The sequence below is a fragment of the Cheilinus undulatus genome, linkage group 20, assembly GCF_018320785.1.
Source record: "Cheilinus undulatus linkage group 20, ASM1832078v1, whole genome shotgun sequence".
Lineage (NCBI taxonomy): Eukaryota > Metazoa > Chordata > Actinopteri > Labriformes > Labridae > Cheilinus > Cheilinus undulatus.
This window is the reverse complement of record NC_054884.1, coordinates 1,701,904-1,723,077: the sequence shown is the minus strand read 5'-3', so window position 1 is coordinate 1,723,077 and position 21,174 is coordinate 1,701,904. Positions and strand designations below refer to the sequence as shown.

Genomic DNA, 21,174 nt, shown 5'->3' with positions numbered 1-21,174 from the left:
CAGTGGAGTCTGTCCTGCTACTCTGGATGTTTGAAGTACTTTAGAAACGTCAACAACGACCCTCTTGGTACTTCCACATCTCCCTACAGCTCAGAGGAGGAAACGGGCCTGTGCTGCATGAATGTGATGGTTAGTGAGGAGACAGGGCTGCATACACATCTCCTGTACTCTGGACCAGTGGTCCACAACCCCTGAGCCAGGGACTGGAACCGGTCCTTGGGTCATTTGGTACCAGGTCACACAGAAAGAATAGCTTATTTTAATTCCATTTTTATTGACTATCAGTGTCTCAAAGATGTTTTTTTCTGAAAAATGACTGGAGTCTTTTCCATCATGTTGTCCGTTTCTTTGCATTTTGACCTCTGAAACTCATCAAGAGGTTTGACCCGACGTGTGACATGATACCCGAAAATTAAGAAAAAAGTCTACACGCACATCCTAACCTAGGCAGGCAGGTGCTGAGCCAAAAAAGAGACTGACTGAGTCTGATGAAGAGCTACTCTGCTCAAAACGTCACGTTGGTGCAATAAATAATTATATTTTTGGAGCCCTGTGGTGTGCGAGAGGTTTTGCTGTTCCATACCTGAAAATGAAGCCCACAAGCTAAAACGAGTAAAAGACCAACATTGTTGAACTCCTCTGCTTAAATGAGAAGACTGAAGTCGAGCCTACACCTACCAAAAATAAGAAATCTGCATTTAAAAGACAGTTGTACTGACAACAGCATTATTGGGACAGGTGATTCTCACGTCCGCTGAGTCAGCAGCATGGTAAGTTGTTTTTTCCTGCACTTTTACGTATATGCTGTTTGTATCATCTATCCCACACACATTCGTGGCTGGCCCATGAAAATGTCTCTCATGAAGACTGGTCCAGGGCACAAAAAAGTTTGGGGACCGCTGCTCCAGTACACATAAACCATGCTGAAGACCACCTCTTCCAGTGCATTCAAACCCTGCCATTAAACCACATTTTTAGGGTCCTGTGTACCTGGATCAGGGTCTGAGTCCCCAACATCATACCACCACAGCTGGTGATGCAGAGCTAAAAGTGATTCTGCAAAAGTAACCGTTGTTGTTGGATAATTCTGCAGAGCGTTTTAGCTGTAACAACCCCAGGGTCTGCTTTCTGCGTCTCTTTATTCCTTCTAATGAAAGCGTATCAATAATTCTGTCTGTAGGAAACACAGCAGCCGTCATTTAATCAGCGTTCTCTCCTAAAAAGCTTCTCCGTGTCCTGATTGCAGCGTGCACATGAGCCCCGCGGCGTAATCACAGATCACTGAACCGTACCACACTCTGCCTCCCAAAATGTTGACTTTGAAACTAAAGACATTTGTTTCAACTCAGAGTTTCTCTGACAACAAAGGACATACAAATCCACGGCCACATTTACACGTCTGAGGATTTATAGTGTAAATAAATGATTGTTGGGCCTGGTTTGCTCTGGTGAAGTGGCGATAATTACACCAGCGAGGGGAGTGATGCCTGATTTATTGTTTCTAACACGTTCACAGCCACCAGGAGAGGAGAAACAGGCTCATAACAGCTCCATGTCTTTAAAACTACATGTTAGCAGGAGAGGCCGGTGTTTTTAGACCTACATGAAGTCTGGTGAACTCAGAAAAACCAGGAATGTGTTCCCGACAGATGTATGAGCGTGGCTGTATAACTTGTAATAAACAGGTATTCCCAAATGAAGTATTGGGTTTATTTTAGTCTAATTCCTCTGCATAAAGAGTGAAAATCCACCTTAAAACGGGCCTGGGGTAATTTATTCCAATGCTCTTGGACGGTAAGAGGCAGATTTGTGAATGTGAGCCAGATGAATAAAGAGCCAAAACTCCACTATTAAGATTCAGTTCTGGAGCCGCTCCATCCACGCTGACTTATAGTCAACAGAGGGAGAGGACGGCGTCGGAGATTTATGCTCAACTAGAAAAAAGAAGCCACGAGTAAGTGCTTTTATATCTGGGTCATTAGAGGTTATCTATAGGGTTGTTGTGATGCTAGGATTTAAAACTTTAATATGACACTGCTGGACTGGGACTCTATTTAAACCTCCAGGTCCAACTGAAGCTGGACTTTTAAAATCTATATGAGCATTTATCAGATTTGTCAAAGTTGGACTAACACACCAGGTAATGTGGTTAGATCTGGTTTACTCTTGCATACATACTCCTCGGCAGTAGACCAGACATACTGAGCATGCTCCACAGTCTCCTTTGACCTGGAGTTGGACCGTCTATGGCAGTGGTACTCAACCTTATTTTACCAAAGATTGTCCATAAAATACTTAAGTGAGAGCCACAATACCAACCAAGAATGTAAGGTAGATAATAGATCAGATCATCTGTAGCTGAAATGAAATAAAAATGTGAATTGGTGGATAATGAGGTTAATGGGATACAAATATATGTGTTAAAATGTCAGATGAAACAATATGTCAATGATTTAAAAAAAAAAAAAATTTATTTATCACTGACATCAGGCTAAAACCATGTATCTCAATTTTTCCATGGTTTTAATTTTTCTTTTTATAAATCAGTGCTATTGGTCACCCTTTACATCTGTCAGTGGTTTTAACCAATTTTAAAGCAATAAAATATGTCAAAAGAAATTTTTTTCATTCCCTGAAGAGTGGTCATCTAGGAGATACCAGTCTTTGGCCCAACACCAGCATCATGAAAGTTTTACCAGGCCTAAAGATTTTTTAGATGATGGTTGGCTATTTGGGTATTTATATCTCACATTGGGGCATTTACTGTAGTTCTGTGGCTTTATTGACATAAAAGAGATGCTTTCTAATTTTTTTCCACTCATTATTAATTCTTTAGTTAAAGGGGAAGGGGCCATTAGTCAAAGGGGGAGGGGCCTCATGTTGGTCTTTGCCCTGGGCCTTCAAATGACTAAAACCAGCCCTGCCTCACACCTGCAGCTCTCCAGACACATCGTTTCACCCTGCCTCATTTTGGAGATCTGGTTTTATATTTCTGCTCTGTTGACAATATTTATGATCATTAGTGCATTAAAGATCAAATGAAACACCCACGTTTGGACAACTTTCACTAAAAATGACGTTATCTCCACGTGTGATCTGTGTGTGCTTGTTGATGACGACGTGCATTGGCGTAGTTGTCATAAGATAGTCCCGTCTGGACTCCTGTTAAACAGCCAGTTTTTACACTAGAAATAAACTGTTTTACAGCCTGGTTCACAACACCAAACGTGTCTCATTAGCTAGTGTCTTATTGTGCTCCCACTGTGGGGGGGGGGGGTTGTACCACAATGGTTTGGATTACATTTGGGATGAAAGCTGATTGGCGCGTCTCATTTGATTGACAGATAGCTCGGCAGGCAGAGGCTCTGTTTCTGTCAACCAGAATGCTAGCTAGCAGGCTGACAGGAAGTCACGCTTAGTGGGCGGTTTGGTTGATCCAAAGTTCGGTTGAGACCGCGATTTCAATATGGAAGCCTCCACGGATTGGCCTCAAGAGCCGTTTGAGTCCGCCAGTTGTAAGCAGATGACTGATGTCACACGGGGTTTGTCCAATTCTTTCTACAGTCTGTGGTTTAAACACAAGACAGCAGACCTCAATGAATGAGCTTACTGAAGAGACGCACCACCGGCAGACTTCCTCTGCTCTCTTCTCTTACACACGCTCCGTTGAGCAACGGTAAAAATATACAGATTTAAAATAATAAATGCTTAAATTTGGAAGTTAAAGCCTGTCTTCTTTGTGTGGCTAACAGATTTATTGATGTGACCTATCATGAATCTTTACTGATGACAGTGTTTACCTTCATAAAGGGTTTAGTTAAGGTTGTTTTTTTTTTTTGTTTTTTTTAAGTAAGCCTTAAAAGAGCCGTAACTGGTCACTAGAGAGCCCCATGTGGCTCAAGAGCTGCGGGTTGAGTATCACTGGTCTACAGCAAAATTTCAACCAGGGTGCCATTGGACTCTGGGATACCACCGTCAGGATGCCTTCAAAATTTGTATAATCCAACCAAGAATCACCCTGAACATACAGATTATAAGATATTATAATATTAGGAAATAATCCAAATACTTTCATATGCCAGTTCCTGAAATCACATCAGTGTCTGGGTCATCCATTTTCTACACCGCTTATCCCACTGGGGGTCACGCCAGTGAACCAGGCATGCCTACACACACCTACGGCCAATTTAGAGTCACCAGTTAACCTAATGAGAATGTCTTTGGTGATGGGAGGATGCTGGAGTACCGGGAGAGAACCCATGCATGTATGGGAAGAACATGGAAACTCCGCACAGAAAGGCCCTGACCAGGAACCAGGAAAACTGACCCCCGTGCAGCCCTCAGCCCTGTGTCCGAGTCAGCATATTAACATATTTATATCAGAAAGAACTGAGCAAAAATCCTGCAGGTTTTTAGTATGACAGGTGTTAACCTTGCAAACCTGATGGATGGTCCAGATTCCATGTCTGTCAAAGCTCCAAACTGAAACGACTGAGCCAGGTCTGAAAAATTAACTGGACCAATCAGCATCATCTGAGAACACAGGGAGAGCTAGAGGCAGGGCTTTAGTCCTTTACTTACTTCAGTACTTTTAAGTCCAAACTTTCTTCTGCTCCCATTCATTCTAATGGCTGTTCCCACTGGTAAAATAACCAGAAAATGGCAAAAATGGCTTAAAGTGGCAAAAATAGGCATACTGAGTGGTAAAAGGGGATTCAAAAGTGGCTGAAATGGTGTTAAAGTGGCAACAATAGGTGGAAATTTGCTATAATTGGATGAAACGTAATATAAACTGGCAAGAAAGGGTTAGCTGAGGCAGAAAAAGTCAGGAACTGTCAAAAATGGGCATATCAAATTGTGAAATGTGGCTTAAAAAGTGGTTAAAGGGGTTAACAGTGGCAATAATGTGTCAACAGAGCCAACAATAGTCAGAGAGTGGTAAGATTTGGTTTAGGAGTGGCAAAAACAGGCAGAAAAAAGTGGTGGAAAGAGTTTAAAAAGGACAAAAAATGGGTTGTAGTTGCAAAATTGTGTTAAAATTGATAAAATTGGTGGAAAAAATGGATGAAAACGGGTTATAATTCAGCAAAATTGGTGTAAAGTGGCAACAGTGTAACCTAAAAATATTCTTAGCTTTTTAAGGCATCTGGAGACCCCCTCTCAGTGTCTCGCGGTGGGGTCCCGACCCCAACAGTGGGAACCCCTGGCCTAGAGCCATGTTCATATATCTGCTGACTTCCTGTGATTGCCTCTGTCTAACTGAGGAGGGGCCTCATACCTGTCTTTGTCCAGGGCCTCCAAACGACTGAATCCGGCCCTGCTTAATCTTGTTTTAGCTCTGATTTTTGCCCTTCACAGCTTTGAACATCATCTTGTGCTTCTTAACGGATGGGTTTGTGTTATTTTAATCCGTTCAGAACACCTCATTGGTTTTCTTCTCTCCTACAGCTTTGTGAAGTGATGAATCAGGCAGAAGGTACAGCGCAGGAGGCTTGTTGTTCTTATTTCAGATAACTGTGGCTGCTAAAAGCATGCCCTTCTAACCACCAGAGAGCTTCTTCATATGAATAAACAACATTTGTCCCATAACTGGAGAAGACTTCAGCATCTTGTTAGACTCCACTGTTCTCCTCTCTGTGTGATTTAGTCTTGAATGCTTGCTGACACCTCGTAGTGTTGATCTAACTTATATTTGACGCCTCTGCCCTACGATTATGTAATGGCGGAGAGCCTGGGATCACGGGCCACGGCCCTTTGAGCTGTTAATCAAATCAGCATGAGAACTATTCAGTAACATGCACATTCACAAAACATTCAGACGTCCTCTGGGAGCGCTTAAACCAGATTTTTATCTTTTCTTTTCGCTTCAGCCATGCAGCGGCGGTTCCCATGGCTTTGATAACGAAGATCAGGAGCCGAGAAAGAGACGCTGCAGAGTTGAACTGGAGCTCCAGCGTCTTAAAGAAAAACTGTAAATCCTGCACATCCCGATTGTTTAAGACTGCTGCTGTCACCAGACGTTAGTTTTACTCCTCCTGCGCTTCATATTTCATACATGCACCCATAAATTCACTGGTGTAGCCGTGTAGTCGTGCTTCATATCGCTGAGCATTAATCCCTCTGACTGTAACATCAAGCAGGTATGTAGAAGGACGACCTTTACAGCTCTGCTGCAGACCCACGTTTTGGTACCTTTGCAGACTTTTTATTCAAAATGGTTCAGTGCTTGAGTTTCTCATTGTTCATACTATCTGTAGATCACATATGGTTCTGGTGCACCATGAATCTGGTGTAGAGCAGGGGTTCTCAACCTTTCCTGCCTGCAACCCATGAAATAAAGGGGCCAGAGACCAGGGACCCCCACTGGACCTGAAGGTGGTTGAACACAGTTATGGACAATTAAGAATAGTCATGTTCAGACAAGGCTGTCCATAAAGGGGGGTAAATGGGAGAGCTTTCTGCCACCCAGCCAAACTGGGAGCCCAAGGAGATCAGCAAAACCATGGTCCATTTTAAAGTTAAGCTGTGATATCTATATTTCATATTTAAAATGGTTTTAAGGTGGTGAAAATGGATTTTTAAAAGTAGCAGAAACGGGTTAGAACTGGCAAAATTAGATAAAAATGGCAAAAAAAGGCAAAAACGGGTTAAATTGGCAAAAACAGTTGCAAATAGTGGTAAAAAAAGAGTTAAAATGTGGCTAAAATTGCTTTAATTTGGCAAAAATGGGTTAACTGAGAAAGAAAATATAGGTAGATAGTGGCAGAAAATGGTTAAACTGGCAACATGAGCATATCAAATGGTGAAAGGGGGTTAACCCTCTGGTATCCCTACAAATTTCTGCCTCATTTTCCTCCTAGTGTGCATAAATGTGTGGGGGGTTATTACTGTAAATAAAAAAGCTATATTAGTTTATTTTTAATTGTTTGATTTTTTTCTTGTTTCATCAACTTGTGCCATTAACAAAAATACCAAATACTTAATAACTGTCATATCTTTTAACCCTTTAATTTCTATGTTTGTAATGTAAACAAACACATTTTTTTGATGAATAAAAACACAAATTGATTTTTTTCAAGATACTATACTGAAAGTGAATAACTTATTTATGGATGATTGATGATTGAATTTCAAAAATATTCTTAGTTTTTTAGAGCATCTGAGACCCCCTCTCAGTGTCTCATGACCCCCAAGGGGGTCCCCACCCCAAGGTTGAGAACCACTGGTGCACTTTAAATACATCTAAAAGATGCCTGCGGCCTACATGCAGATCTATCTGTTAAAAATGACGCAACATGTGCAGTCATGACCAAAAGTGCAGCTGCCTTCCTGCTATCATCCACCTCACAGCCCTCAGTGGTCTGTGATACAGAGACCTGCAGACCAGACCGAGGCAGTGTAAACTGTTTCTGCCTTTAGTAGACTCAGAAAAAGAGACTGCAGCTTACGTCCTGTGGTGATTTATATTCCTTATTTATATTTATACTGTATTTATATCAAGGCTGACAGAATCGAACAATGTTTCTTACAGCTCAGCATCGTAGGCAAGGTAGCCAAATAAGCCGCTCAGTCATCATTTAGGCGTGCACTAGTCATTCAGGGTGCTTTCACATCAGGTATGATTGCTTTGTCCTGCACCCTGGTCTGCTTTTACATCAGTACACCTGCATATGTTCTCAGTCAGACATAGAGGGTGGAGGCAATCACGGAGCTGATTTGCAAATCTGCCAAGAGGAAGAAAGAAGAAGTAACCAGTGCAACCACTCAGGTGACCTGAACTACGATTGTATGTTTCATACTGGCAAAGGAATCCATCCAGGAGACATTTAGGGTTGCCTTTGTAGCTCCACTTTCTGACAACCATAAGGTGAGTCCTAACAGACCATCTGTCGACTAGATTCTGATCATTTCCACTGTGCATGTAGAAAAGCTGCTGCCACTCTATCCTATAATGGGGTGTGGTGTTCACGACTCATGTGCACCACTCCAGAGTCCACTTGAATCGGAGACCACCTCTCCAAGCGGACACAGGTCCAGTGCTTGAGCGTGTTTGCATGTACACTGACTGAAGCAGACTTTGTGCTGAAAGTCATGCTTGCTGTCAAGAAGAGAGCAGGCTGTCAGAGCGTGTGAGCATACTTCACCTACAGGGCTAATGCTGAAAGCAATAGTGATGGGTCATTCATGGACGAGCTCGTTCAAAGAGCCAGCTCTCTGATGTGAACGATAAAATTGGGATCCTGTTTGAGAGCCGCTAAATATCATTATAACTAACGCTGTTATTTTAATACATGTGTGTCTGTGTTTTGTGTGATTGATTCGTGGGGATGATTTTCCTCCACACTACTAGAACTCATGCTTGATGGTGTAGCATTAACGTTTAAGTCGGTCAGCAGATTTCATCTGACCTGCAAGGTGCTATCACAAAATAATTACACGATATTTTTATCAATTTAAAAAATGAAGCATAGTTGGAGTAAAACACCAGCTCAAAGATCAGTCATATTCCACTACAGTGCTAAAACTTTCAGGTCAAATGAAGCCAAACTGGTTCCAAGCTGAAGAGCTGAGTGGGAGCTGAAAGAACTGGCCCCCTTACCTGAGCTGAGCCAAATGATCCAGATCACTGAAAAGAGCCACAATTCCCATCACTAGAAGGTAAATCTGAGTGTTAGTAGCATTGACTCAAATAATACAACCCTAGCTTAGCCTGATATATATGATAAATAAATCAGAGCTCGTATCGTTCTTTACTTGACTACTCAGAGATCTTTCTACACCACAGCTGACACTTACCCACTAACTACACCACTGATCATCAACTGGTGGCCAGGGGGCCATATCAGGCCCCCCAAAGCTTCCTGTCTGGCCCCGAAGGATCATTAAATTCAGAAAAGAAGATATTAAGAGTATCCTTTGGCTTTAAACTCTGCAGCTGTTAAATCCATCCCACGAACAATTCATGTCGAAATAGTTTGAGAATTACTTAACATCAGATCTGTTTTTTTCTGATATTTACTGTCATAATTAGTAGATATTTAAAAATAGAGTTGAGGTTGGCAGAAGTGCTGCTAAAATGACCAGATAAAGTGGTGAAAAGGGGCTAAAATGTGGAAAAAATTGTTAAAGAGGGGAAAAGTATCAAAATGGGTTATAAGTGGCAAAAATACAGCAAAAATAGCCAGGTAAATTAGTAAAAAAATGTGTTCAAGAGTGGCACACAAGCAGTGTTAACTTTGACAGCTATTTGTAATTTTAGTCTTAGTTTTAGTCTTTAAATGAAATGCATTTTAGCTTTAGTCACATTTTAGTTATTTCTATGCTTTTTTAGTTTTAGTCTAGTTTTAATCCATAAAAAGTCCTCACATTTTAGTCTTTACTTTTAGTCCAAGCATTTATTCTCTTGTCTAAATCTGGTACCAAATCATGGTAGTGTGTTCTCTGCTAAACCTGGGGTCCCTGCTTTCTACAGCTGAGAGGAAGAATAGATACAGATGGATTGTTTTTTTGACAGATTTACCCACAGTGGAGAAATATCACAGATTTTGAATGTCTGATGAAAACTACATGACATTTTAGTCTAGTTTTAAGTTGACGAAATTAACACTGTACACAAGGGGAATAATCAGCAGGAAAGTTGCAAAATGAGGTTAAAGAATAGCAACAGTGGGTGAAAAGTGGCAAAAAATGGTTTAAAGTTGCAACTACTGTTGAAAAACTGTAAAGAAAAGAGGTTAAAAAATAGCAAAAAGAGAAGAAAAGTGGCAAAAAAATGGATAAGAGGGCACAAAGAGGACAAAACATGCAGGAAAAGTGGTTTAAGGGGGTTAAAGAATGGCAAAAATTGTGTTAAAGAGGCAAAAAGGGGTTAAAATGAGTTAATACTGGTGCTAAACCACGATTGTGGAGGACTCCTCCTCTGGGATTTTCTGGATTCTGTTGTCAGGCCTGTCTCCTTGTGGCCTGCTGCATGGTAGATAACAGGGATTGATCTCACTGGTAATGCCTAAAAATGTTCTGTGTTTTGAAAGAAGATACAAATATGTTCACCAGACCAAAATATTGATTTAATTTTTGTGTATTAGAAAGTCCAGCCCCCAGAGTTTCTGTCCAGACTGAATCTGGTCCTTGTGCAAAGATACTTGATGACCCCTGCACTTCACTAACTATAGGCCAAGGTTGATATGTAAGCTGTATTACTAGGGTTGACAGCATTAATGCATTAATCACAGCCTTTAAGGCCTAAATCAGTGCATTCATCTCTCAGTCCTATGCTTTATTGTCCGTTCAGCACACTCAGCACAAAACCTTCACACAGAGGAAACTCAACCTACTGAATCATCTCCTAACATGTCCCTGTAACGCAGTTACACACCTGAATAAACCTAAAGCAAATGTTTTCTTCAGCCGTATTGTGTATGGTGATGCTAAACTTGGCATCTATATTGAATTTAAGGTTTTACACTACTTTAAAGACAGTGTTGCTCAAATGTGAAAGAAATAAACAACTACATGTTAACTCAGACCTCGTGCTGCTTTTGAACGCCACCTCGTCATGTTTCCTGGAGCACTGGGGGGGGGGGTCATTTCCCACCCCACCAATCTGCTCTAAACAACTCAGAGGAAAAGCCTCATTTACCCTGGAACGCAATTACAGCTGCAAGGAAAAGTTGAGGAAAGTGGAGCTGTTTCATTCACAGCAGAGAGGAGTGCTGCGTCTACATGCAGATTTAAAGAGTCCAGAGCTGGAGTTCTTCCATCAGTTACAGGCTCCTCAGGGAGGTGGCAGTGTTGGTCAGACTACACACTTCACAAACACACACTGATCTTCAAAATAAAGGCAGAGAAAGTGCAGAAAGAAGACCAGCTGCTGCCTGTTAAAGGAGGTTAAAATGCCCAGGTTCACACAGAGACATCAGCATCTAATTCAGCCTTATTAAGATAACCTCTGACTCCTCTCCACGCTCTAATCTCCCTTTATCAGTGAGCACACGGCGTCTCGCTGCTTTCCCTCCGCAGCAGGTTAACGGCTGGCACAGAGCAAGTGCACCAACCTGCCCGGGACGTCACCCTGCATGTAGAGATTTAACGAGGAGGAGGAGGACGAAGAACATCAAAAAACACGCCCAAGAAATAAATCCGTCTCTCACTGACAGGGTACAGGGAAGAGATCAGCTATCTAGGGGTGGGTAACATGGACCCAAACTACACAAACATGAAAGTTAGCAGTGTGACCATGCACCATAAAGTTAGCAGTGTGACCATGCACCATAAAGTTAGCAGTGTGACCATGCACCATAAAGTTAGCAGTATGACCATGCACCATAAAGTTAGCAGTATGACCATGCACCATAAAGTTAGCAGTATGACCATGCACCATAAAGTTAGCAGTATGACCATGCACCATGAAAGTTAGCAGTGTGACCATGCACCATAAATGTTAGCAGTATGACCATGCACCATAAAGTTAGCAGTATGAACATGCACCATGAAAGTTAGCAGTATGACCATGCACCATGAAAGTTAGCAGTATGACCATGCACCATAAAGTTAGCAGTATGACCATGCACCATAAAGTTAGCAGTATGACCATGCACCATAAAGTTAGCAGTATGAACATGCACCATGAAAGTTAGCAGTATGACCATGCACCATAAAGTTAGCAGTATGACCATGCACCATGAAAGTTAGCAGTATGACCATGCACCATAAAGTTAGCAGTATGAACATGCACCATGAAAGTTAGCAGTATGACCATGCACCATAAAGTTAGCAGTATGACCATGCACCATGAAAGTTAGCAGTATGACCATGCACCATGAAAGTTAGCAGTATGACCATGCACCATAAAGTTAGCAGTATGACCATGCACCATAAAGTTAGCAGTATGACCATGCACCATAAAGTTAGCAGTATGAACATGCACCATGAAAGTTAGCAGTATGACCATGCACCATAAAGTTAGCAGTATGACCATGCACCATAAAGTTAGCAGTATGACCATGCACCATAAAGTTAGCAGTATGAACATGCACCATGAAAGTTAGCAGTATGACCATGCACCATAAAGTTAGCAGTATGACCATGCACCATGAAAGTTAGCAGTATGACCATGCACCATAAAGTTAGCAGTATGACCATGCACCATGAAAGTTAGCAGTATGACCATGCACCATAAAGTTAGCAGTATGAACATGCACCATAAAGTTAGCAGTATGAACATGCACCATAAAGTTAGCAGTATGAACATGCACCATAAAGTTAGCAGTATGACCATGCACCATGAAAGTTAGCAGTATGACCATGCACCATAAAGTTAGCAGTATGAACATGCACCATAAAGTTAGCAGTATGAACATGCACCATAAAGTTAGCAGTATGAACATGCACCATAAAGTTAGCAGTATGAACATGCACCATAAAGTTAGCAGTATGAACATGCACCATAAAGTTAGCAGTATGAACATGCACCTTTGCTTTGAGCCGAAAAGTGAAACCAAATATTATCATGATAATTCAAAGATGAACAACAAGTCACAACATGTACACAGTATTTTTATGGCTAAATGAGATACACAATATTTATCTGATAGCTTGTAAGCTTAATGGCGATACCAGACTAATACATCTATGTTTGTTTTTCCAAACACTAACATTCATATTAATCTGAATACTTTAAACAAACTGGCAAAATATGAGATATACTTTTGTCTTTTTCTAGCTAAATGCCAAATGATGAATTAAGTTAAATGGCAGGACATAATAAATAATGATTTTTTACAGTTAGATGGCGACATAGTTTGAGTGGCGATGCACAACAAATATCCCTTTTTGAAACTAATTGCTAAAACAAAAAAAATACAGGAAAACTTTGGGTATATCTTGATAATCAGATGAAAAGCAATACATTAAGCTGATTGACCATACAAGGTATTTATCTTAATATCTTTCAGCTGTATGGAAATACTGGATACAAATCTCTTTATTTTAGTCTAAAAGTGATGTACAGAAGGAATCTATATATTTTGTCGCAACAACAGAATTTTAAACCTTGACATTTTTCTTGTAAAAATTAAAACACATTAAAACCTGTTAGATAGCATGACAACAAAAATGAAAGTCCTGGACACCTTCCTAAATTGTACAAAAACATGATGTAGAAATTGCACAAATATATTGACAACATTTGGAAAAGTAGGTGGCACAAACCGGAAAGCAAAACCCTTCTTTGCCAGTGCCACCCACTTCAGATGTTGCCAACGTATTTGTGCAATTGAGACAGTGTGCAGGAGTTTGCAGTAACGTATGGTTGCACTGATTCCTAGTGCACTTCTAGACTTTTGGTTTAGGAAACCCTCTTTCCTTTACAGTTCCAGTCACTTTTCCAATTTGTACAATTTAAACATTGTGCAACCTAAGGGTGGTTTTAGAACTCCTTTTTTACCCTCGGTACATCTCAAATCAAGCCAAAATCTTAAGGCCCACCATATTCATCATGTGCATGCACAAAAGACGCTTTAACATGCAAACAGCCTCCTTAGTTTAGTGTAGTTGTAGCAGTAACACGTTGCACAGACTCCCAATGCACACCTAGACTTACTTAAAGGCAAGACCAAGAAAAAGGCAAAACAGACCAGGCACCACTGGTGTAGATAACCCCCCATTCTTGCTAGCTTTTTCTAATTTTACCAATGTATTTGTTCAATGTTGAGCGTATACAGCAGAAGACCAATTCATGACAAACATGATAAAGAGTAAAAGCTCCTTAGATTTGATAAAATAAATAAAATGATAATTCCCCTTTTAGATGAAACGTTATCTTGTGATCTCGTGATGGAGTGATCTACTTCTACATCTAAGCTAACAACAACACATCAGTATTTACCAATCATGTTAATGTAATACATACTGATGTATTTTAAAAGTTTGATCTATTGCCCAGCCCTAACCTGTACCAGTGTAAAGTGACATGATCAGAGTTTATTGCACACTTGCATCTCTGCAGGAGAACGAATGGTGTTGACACAACTGGATGATGAAGACAGATGAATGACATAATGAAGCAGCATCGCCTGTAAGGCAAAGTTTTGGCATGCAAACTGAGAGTAAAGCCCAGCAGGATAAACAGACAGCATAAACAGACACTAAGGTCCGTGTTTTTGCTTTTTTCTTACCTGATCTGAACTTGCTGCGTATAAGTATGGAGTGCTCAGAGCCCAGCAGAGTCATAATGCTTACAGTACAGTTCCAGTGTTCAAAAGTCGCAAAATAAAGTCACAGACAGGAGAAAAGCCCCCACGGCTGACTCGGGACGCCACACTGAGATGAGATGCTGAGCCGGGATGCCTCATCAACAGCTCTGCAGGAACACTGGAGTGAGAGTAAACCATCACACGCTCGCTGTGGCTGTGTATCTGCTCTCTGTGGAGAGTGTGAGTCTGGGGCCGGAGAAGCTGTGGTCCCATCCAGCTGAGAACTCTGAGCCGGCCTGGGACAGCTCACTCAGATATGCCCCGATAGGGGAGGGGCTACCCAGGCAGGGTTTCCTCTAAGCACCACCCACCATAGCCCGGAGGCTGGACAGGGTCGGGCTGATGACTTCTTCCTCCCTTGCCACCAGTGTAAATATATCAGCCTATCAGCCCGGCTGGCTGTCATTAGAGGGGGAGGGAGAGCGGGACGGGGAGAGAGATAAAGAGGCTGATAGGGCGGCAGAACAGCCAGGAAGGAGGGAGCGGGAAGTTTCACTTTTGGCCTTGAGACAGAAGGAACAAAAACTTTTCAGTCTACATGAAGAAAATGACAACCTTTAGTGCAGAAGCAGCACAAGTCCTAACCCCCTCATCCATTCTTACAGCAGAAATACAGTTTACAACAGAAATAAATAATCACAGCGGAAATACGGTTTTACAGCAGAAATAAATAATCACAGCGGAAATACGGTTTTACAGCAGAAATAAATAATCACAGCGGAAATACGGTTTTACAGCAGAAATAAATAATCACAGCGGAAATACGGTTTTACAGCAGAAATACACGGTAACAGCAGGAATGATCACTTTACAGCTGGTTTAAAAAAAACATGTTGGCAAGAACAGGTCATGTCTTTCTACACACACTGTGCCCGCTGAGTTACAACAGCATGGCTTCACAGTGAAAGTGGGCTGGTTCAAGACCAGACCACATACAAAACAGATGACAGTTGACAACATTTCTAAAAAGCAAGGATGGAATGTTTTACAAGTTTAAAAGGATGACAACATCTATAAAAAGCAAGGATGGAATGTTTTAGAAACTGAAAAGAATGACAACATCTATAAAAAGCAAGGATGGAATGTTTTAGAATGACAACATCTATATGTGGGAAGGATAGAATGTTTCATAACTTTCAAAGGATATATAAAAAGGCAAGGATGGAATATTTTATAAACTTCAAAGGATGACAACATGTATAAAAAGGCTGGGGATGGAATGTTTAACCAACTTAAAAGGATGACAACATCTATAAGTGGGAAGGATGGAATGTTTTATGAACTTAAACGGATGACAACATCTTTAAAAAGCAAGGATGGAATGTTTCATAAACTTAAAAGGATGACAACATATATGAAAGGCAAGGATGGAATGTTTTATGAACTTAAAAAAGGATGACAACATCTATTAAAAGCAAGGATGGAATGTTTCATAAATTAAAAGGATGACAACATGTATGAAAAGATGGGGCGCAGGTGGCAGAATGAATATGGCGCACGCCCCATGCACGCAGGCGGCCCCCCAATGCATGTCCCTCCCTGCCCTCCTCCCCGTCTCCGACTCTATCCACCATCCTGTCCTCCATCAAATAAAGGCACAAAATGCCCAAAAATAAACCTTTAAAAAAAAAAAAAAGGATGACAACATATACGCAAGGAAAAGATGGAAATTTGTATATCCTTAAAAGGATGACATGTATGAAAGGCAAGGATGGAATGTTTCATAAACTTAAAAAGATGACAACATCTATTAAAAGGAAGGATGGAATGTTTCATGAACATTAAAAGGATGACAACATGTATGAAAGGCAGGGATGGAATGTTTCATGAACTTCAAAGGACGACAACATGTATGAAAGGCAGAGATGGAATGTTTAACCAACTTTAAAGGATGACAACATCTATAAGTGGGAAGAATGGAATGTTTTATGGACTTAAACAAATGACAACATCTTTAAAAAGCAAGGATGGAATGTTTTATAAACTTAAAAGGATGACAACATATATGAAAGGCAAGGATGGAATGTTTCATGAACATTAAAAGGATGACATCTATTAAAATAAAGGATGGAATATTTCATAATTTAAAAAGATGACAACATGTATGAAAGGAAAGGATGGAATGGTTTATGAACTTAAAAGGATGAAAACATATATGAAAGGCAAGGATAGAATGTTTTATGAACTTCAAAGGATGACAACATCTCCTAAAAGCAAGGATGGAACATTTCATAAACTTAAAAGGATGACAACATATATGAAATGCAAGAATGGAATGTTTTATGACCTTAAAAGTATGACAATATCTATAAAAAGCAAGGATGGAATGTTTCATAAACTTAAAAAGATGACAACATCTATTAAAAGCAAGGATGGAATGTTTCATGAACATTAAAAGGATGACAACATGTATGAAAAGAATGGATGGAAAGTTTAATGAACTTAAAAGGATGACAACATGTATGAAAGGCAAGGATGGAATGTTTCCTGAACTTCAAAGGACGACAACATGTATGAAAGGCAGAGATGGAATGTTTAACCAACTTTAAAGGATGACAACATCTATAAGTGGGAAGAATGGAATGTTTTATGGACTTAAACAAATGACAACATCTTTAAAAAGCAAGGATGGAATGTTTTATAAACTTAAAAGGATGACAACATATATGAAAGGCAAGGATGGAATGTTTCATGAACATTAAAAGGATGACATCTATTAAAATAAAGGATGGAATATTTCATAATTTAAAAAGATGACAACATGTATGAAAGGAAAGGATGGAATGGTTTATGAACTTAAAAGGATGAAAACATATATGAAAGGCAAGGATAGAATGTTTTATGAACTTCAAAGGATGACAACATCTCTTAAAAGCAAGGATGGAACATTTCATAAACTTAAAAGGATGACAACATATATGAAATGCAAGAATGGAATGTTTTATGACCTTAAAAGTATGACAATATCTATAAAAAGCAAGGATGGAATGTTTCATAAACTTAAAAAGATGACAACATCTATTAAAAGCAAGGATGGAATGTTTCATGAACATTAAAAGGATGACAACATGTATGAAAAGAATGGATGGAAAGTTTAATGAACTTAAAACGATGACAACATGTATGAAAGGCAAGGATGGAATGTTTCATGAACTTCAAAGGATGACAACATGTATGAAAGGCAGAGATGGAATGTTTAACCAACTTTAAAGGATGACAACATCTATAAGTGGGAAGAATGGAATGTTTTATGTACTTAAACAGATGACAACATCTTTGAAAAGCAAGGATGGAATGTTTCATAAACTTAAAAGGATGACAACATATATGAAAGGCAAGGATGGAATGTTTTATGAACTTAAAAAAGGATGACAACATCTATTAAAAGCAAGGATGGAATGTTTCATAAATTAAAAGGATGACAACATGTATGAAAGGATGGGGCGCAGGTGGCAGAATGAATATGGCGCACGCCCCATGCACGCAGGCGGCCCCCCAATGCATGTCCCTCCCTGCCCTCCTCCCCGTCTCCGACTCTATCCACCATCCTGTCCTCCATCAAATAAAGGCACAAAATGCCCAAAAATAAACCTTTAAAAAAAAAAAAAAAGGATGACAACATATACGCAAGGAAAAGATGGAAATTTGTATATCCTTAAAAGGATGACATGTATGAAAGGCAAGGATGGAATGTTTCATAAACTTAAAAAGATGACAACATCTATCAAAAGCAAGGATGGAATGTTTCATGAACATTAAAAGGATGACAACATGTATGAAAAGAATGGATGGAAAGTTTAATGAACTTAAAATGATGACAACATGTATGAAAGGCAAGGATGGAATGTTTCATGAACTTCAAAGGACGACAACATGTATGAAAGGCAGAGATGGAATGTTTAACCAACTTTAAAGGATGACAACATCTATAAGTGGGAAGAATGGAATGTTTTATGGACTTAAACAAATGACAACATCTTTAAAAAGCAAGGATGGAATGTTTTATAAACTTAAAAGGATGACAACATATATGAAAGGCAAGGATGGAATGTTTCATGAACATTAAAAGGATGACAACATCTATTAAAATAAAGGATGGAATATTTCATAATTTAAAAAGATGACAACATGTATGAAAGGAAAGGATGGAATGTTTTATAAACTTAAAAGGATGACAACATATATGAAAGGCAAGAATGGAATGTTTTATGACCTTAAAAGTATGACAATATCTATAAAAAGCAAGGATGGAATGTTTCATAAACCTAAAAAGATGACAACATCTATTTAAAGCAAGGATGGAATGTTTCATGAACATTAAAAGGATGACAACATGTATGAAAAGAATGGATGGAAAGTTTAATGAACTTAAAACGATGACAACATGTATGAAAGGCAAGGATGGAATGTTTCATGAACTTCAAAGGATGACAACATGTATGAAAGGCAGAGATGGAATGTTTAACCAACTTTAAAGGATGACAACATCTATAAGTGGGAAGAATGGAATGTTTTATGTACTTAAACAGATGACAACATCTTTGAAAAGCAAGGATGGAATGTTTCATAAACTTAAAAGGATGACAACATATATGAAAGGCAAGGATGGAATGTTTCATGAACATCAAAGGATGACAACATGTATTAAAATAAAGGATGGAATATTTCATAATTTAAAAAGATGACAACATGTATGAAAGGAAAGGATAGAATGTTTTATGAACTTCAAAGGATGACAACATCTATTAAAAGCAAAGATGGAACGTTTCATAAACTTAAAAGGATGACAACATATATGAAAGGCAAGAATGGAATGTTTTATGACCTTAAAAGTATGACATTATCTATAAAAAGCAAGGATGGAATGTTTCATAAATTAAAAGGATGACAACATGTATGAAAGGATGGGGCGCAGGTGGCAGAATGAATATGGCGCACGCCCCATGCACGCAGGCGGCCCCCCAATGCATGTCCCTCCCTGCCCTCCTCCCCGTCTCCGACTCTATCCACCATCCTGTCCTCCATCAAATAAAGGCACAAAATGCCCAAAAATAAACCTTTAAAAAAAAAAAAAAAAGGATGACAACATATACGCAAGGAAAAGATGGAAATTTGTATATCCTTAAAAGGATGACATGTATGAAAGGCAAGGATGGAATGTTTCATAAACTTAAAAAGATGACAACATCTATCAAAAGCAAGGATGGAATGTTTCATGAACATTAAAAGGATGACAACATGTATGAAAAGAATGGATGGAAAGTTTAATGAACTTAAAATGATGACAACATGTATGAAAGGCAAGGATGGAATGTTTCATGAACTTCAAAGGACGACAACATGTATGAAAGGCAGAGATGGAATGTTTAACCAACTTTAAAGGATGACAACATCTATAAATGGGAAGAATGGAATGTTTTATGGACTTAAACAAATGACAACATCTTTAAAAAGCAAGGATGGAATGTTTTATAAACTTAAAAGGATGACAACATATATGAAAGGCAAGGATGGAATGTTTCATGAACATTAAAAGGATGACAACATCTATTAAAATAAAGGATGGAATATTTCATAATTTAAAAAGATGACAACATGTATGAAAGGAAAGGATGGAATGTTTTATAAACTTAAAAGGATGACAACATATATGAAAGGCAAGAATGGAATGTTTTATGACCTATAAAGTATGACAATATCTATAAAAAGCAAGGATGGAATGTTTCATAAACTTAAAAAGATGACAACATCTATTAAAAGCAAGGATGGAATGTTTCATGAACATTAAAAGGATGACAACATGTATGAAAAGAATGGATGGAAAGTTTAATGAACTTAAAACGATGACAACATGTATGAAAGGCAAGGATGGAATGTTTCATGAACTTCAAAGGATGACAACATGTATGAAAGGCAGAGATGGAATGTTTAACCAACTTTAAAGGATGACAACATCTATAAGTGGGAAGAATGGAATGTTTTATGTACTTAAACAGATGACAACATCTTTAAAAAGCAAGGATGGAATGTTTTATAAACTTTAAAGGATGACAACATATATGAAAGGCAAGGATGGAATGTTTCATGAACATTAAAAGGATGACAACATGTATTAAAATGAAGGATGGAATGTTTCATAAATTAAAAAGATGACAACATGTATGAAAGGAAAGGATGGAATGGTTTATGAACTTAAAAGGATGAAAACATATATGAAAGGCAAGGATAGAATGTTTTATGAACTTCAAAGGATGACAACATCTATAAAAAGCAAAGATGGAACGTTTCATAAACTTAAAAGGATGACAACATACATGAAAGGCAAGAATGGAATGTTTTATGACCTTAAAAGGATGACAATATCTATAAAAAGCAAGGATGGAATGTTTCATAAACTTTAAAGGATGACAACATCTATTAAAAGCAAGGATGGAATGTTTCATGAACATTAAAAGGATGACAACATGTATGAAATGAATGGTTTGAAGGTTTAATGAACTTAAAATGATGACAACATGTATGAAAGGCAAGAATGGAATGTTTCATGAACTTCAAAGGATGACAACATGTATGAAAGGCAGAGATGGAATGTTAAACCAACTTTAAAGGATGACAACATTTATAAGTGGGAAGAATGGAATGTTTTATGTACTTAAACAGATGACAACATCTTTAAAAAGCAAGGATGGAATGTTTTATAAACTTAAAATGATGACAACATATATGAAAGGCAAGGATGGAATGTTTCATGAACATTAAAAGGATGACAACATGTATTAAAATGAAGGATGGAATGTTTCATAAATTAAAAAGATGACAACATGTATGAAAGGAAAGGATGGAATGGTTTATGAACTTAAAAGGATTAAAACATCTATTAAAAGCAAGGATGTAACGTTTCATAAACTTAAAATTATGACAG

The 21,174-nt window shown here is 38.9% G+C and overlaps 1 protein-coding gene across 16 annotated transcripts in view; it reads right to left on the bottom strand.

Annotated features, from left to right (window-relative positions):
- myocd (myocardin) overlaps positions 1-21,174 on the bottom strand; it is a 246,061-nt gene that overhangs the window by 50,079 nt on the left and 174,808 nt on the right. For 3 of the 16 annotated variants that reach the window (XM_041815365.1, XM_041815362.1, XM_041815366.1), the window contains exon 1: positions 14,175-14,568. The exons of 12 other annotated variants lie outside the window; for them this stretch is intronic. In XM_041815365.1, coding sequence (XP_041671299.1) covers positions 14,175-14,229 — 55 coding nt within the window. In that variant the 5' untranslated portion in view covers positions 14,230-14,568. Of the gene's footprint in view, positions 1-14,174; positions 14,570-21,174 lie in introns of those variants that run through there. One more of the 16 variants, XM_041815358.1, reaches the window with a different exon arrangement.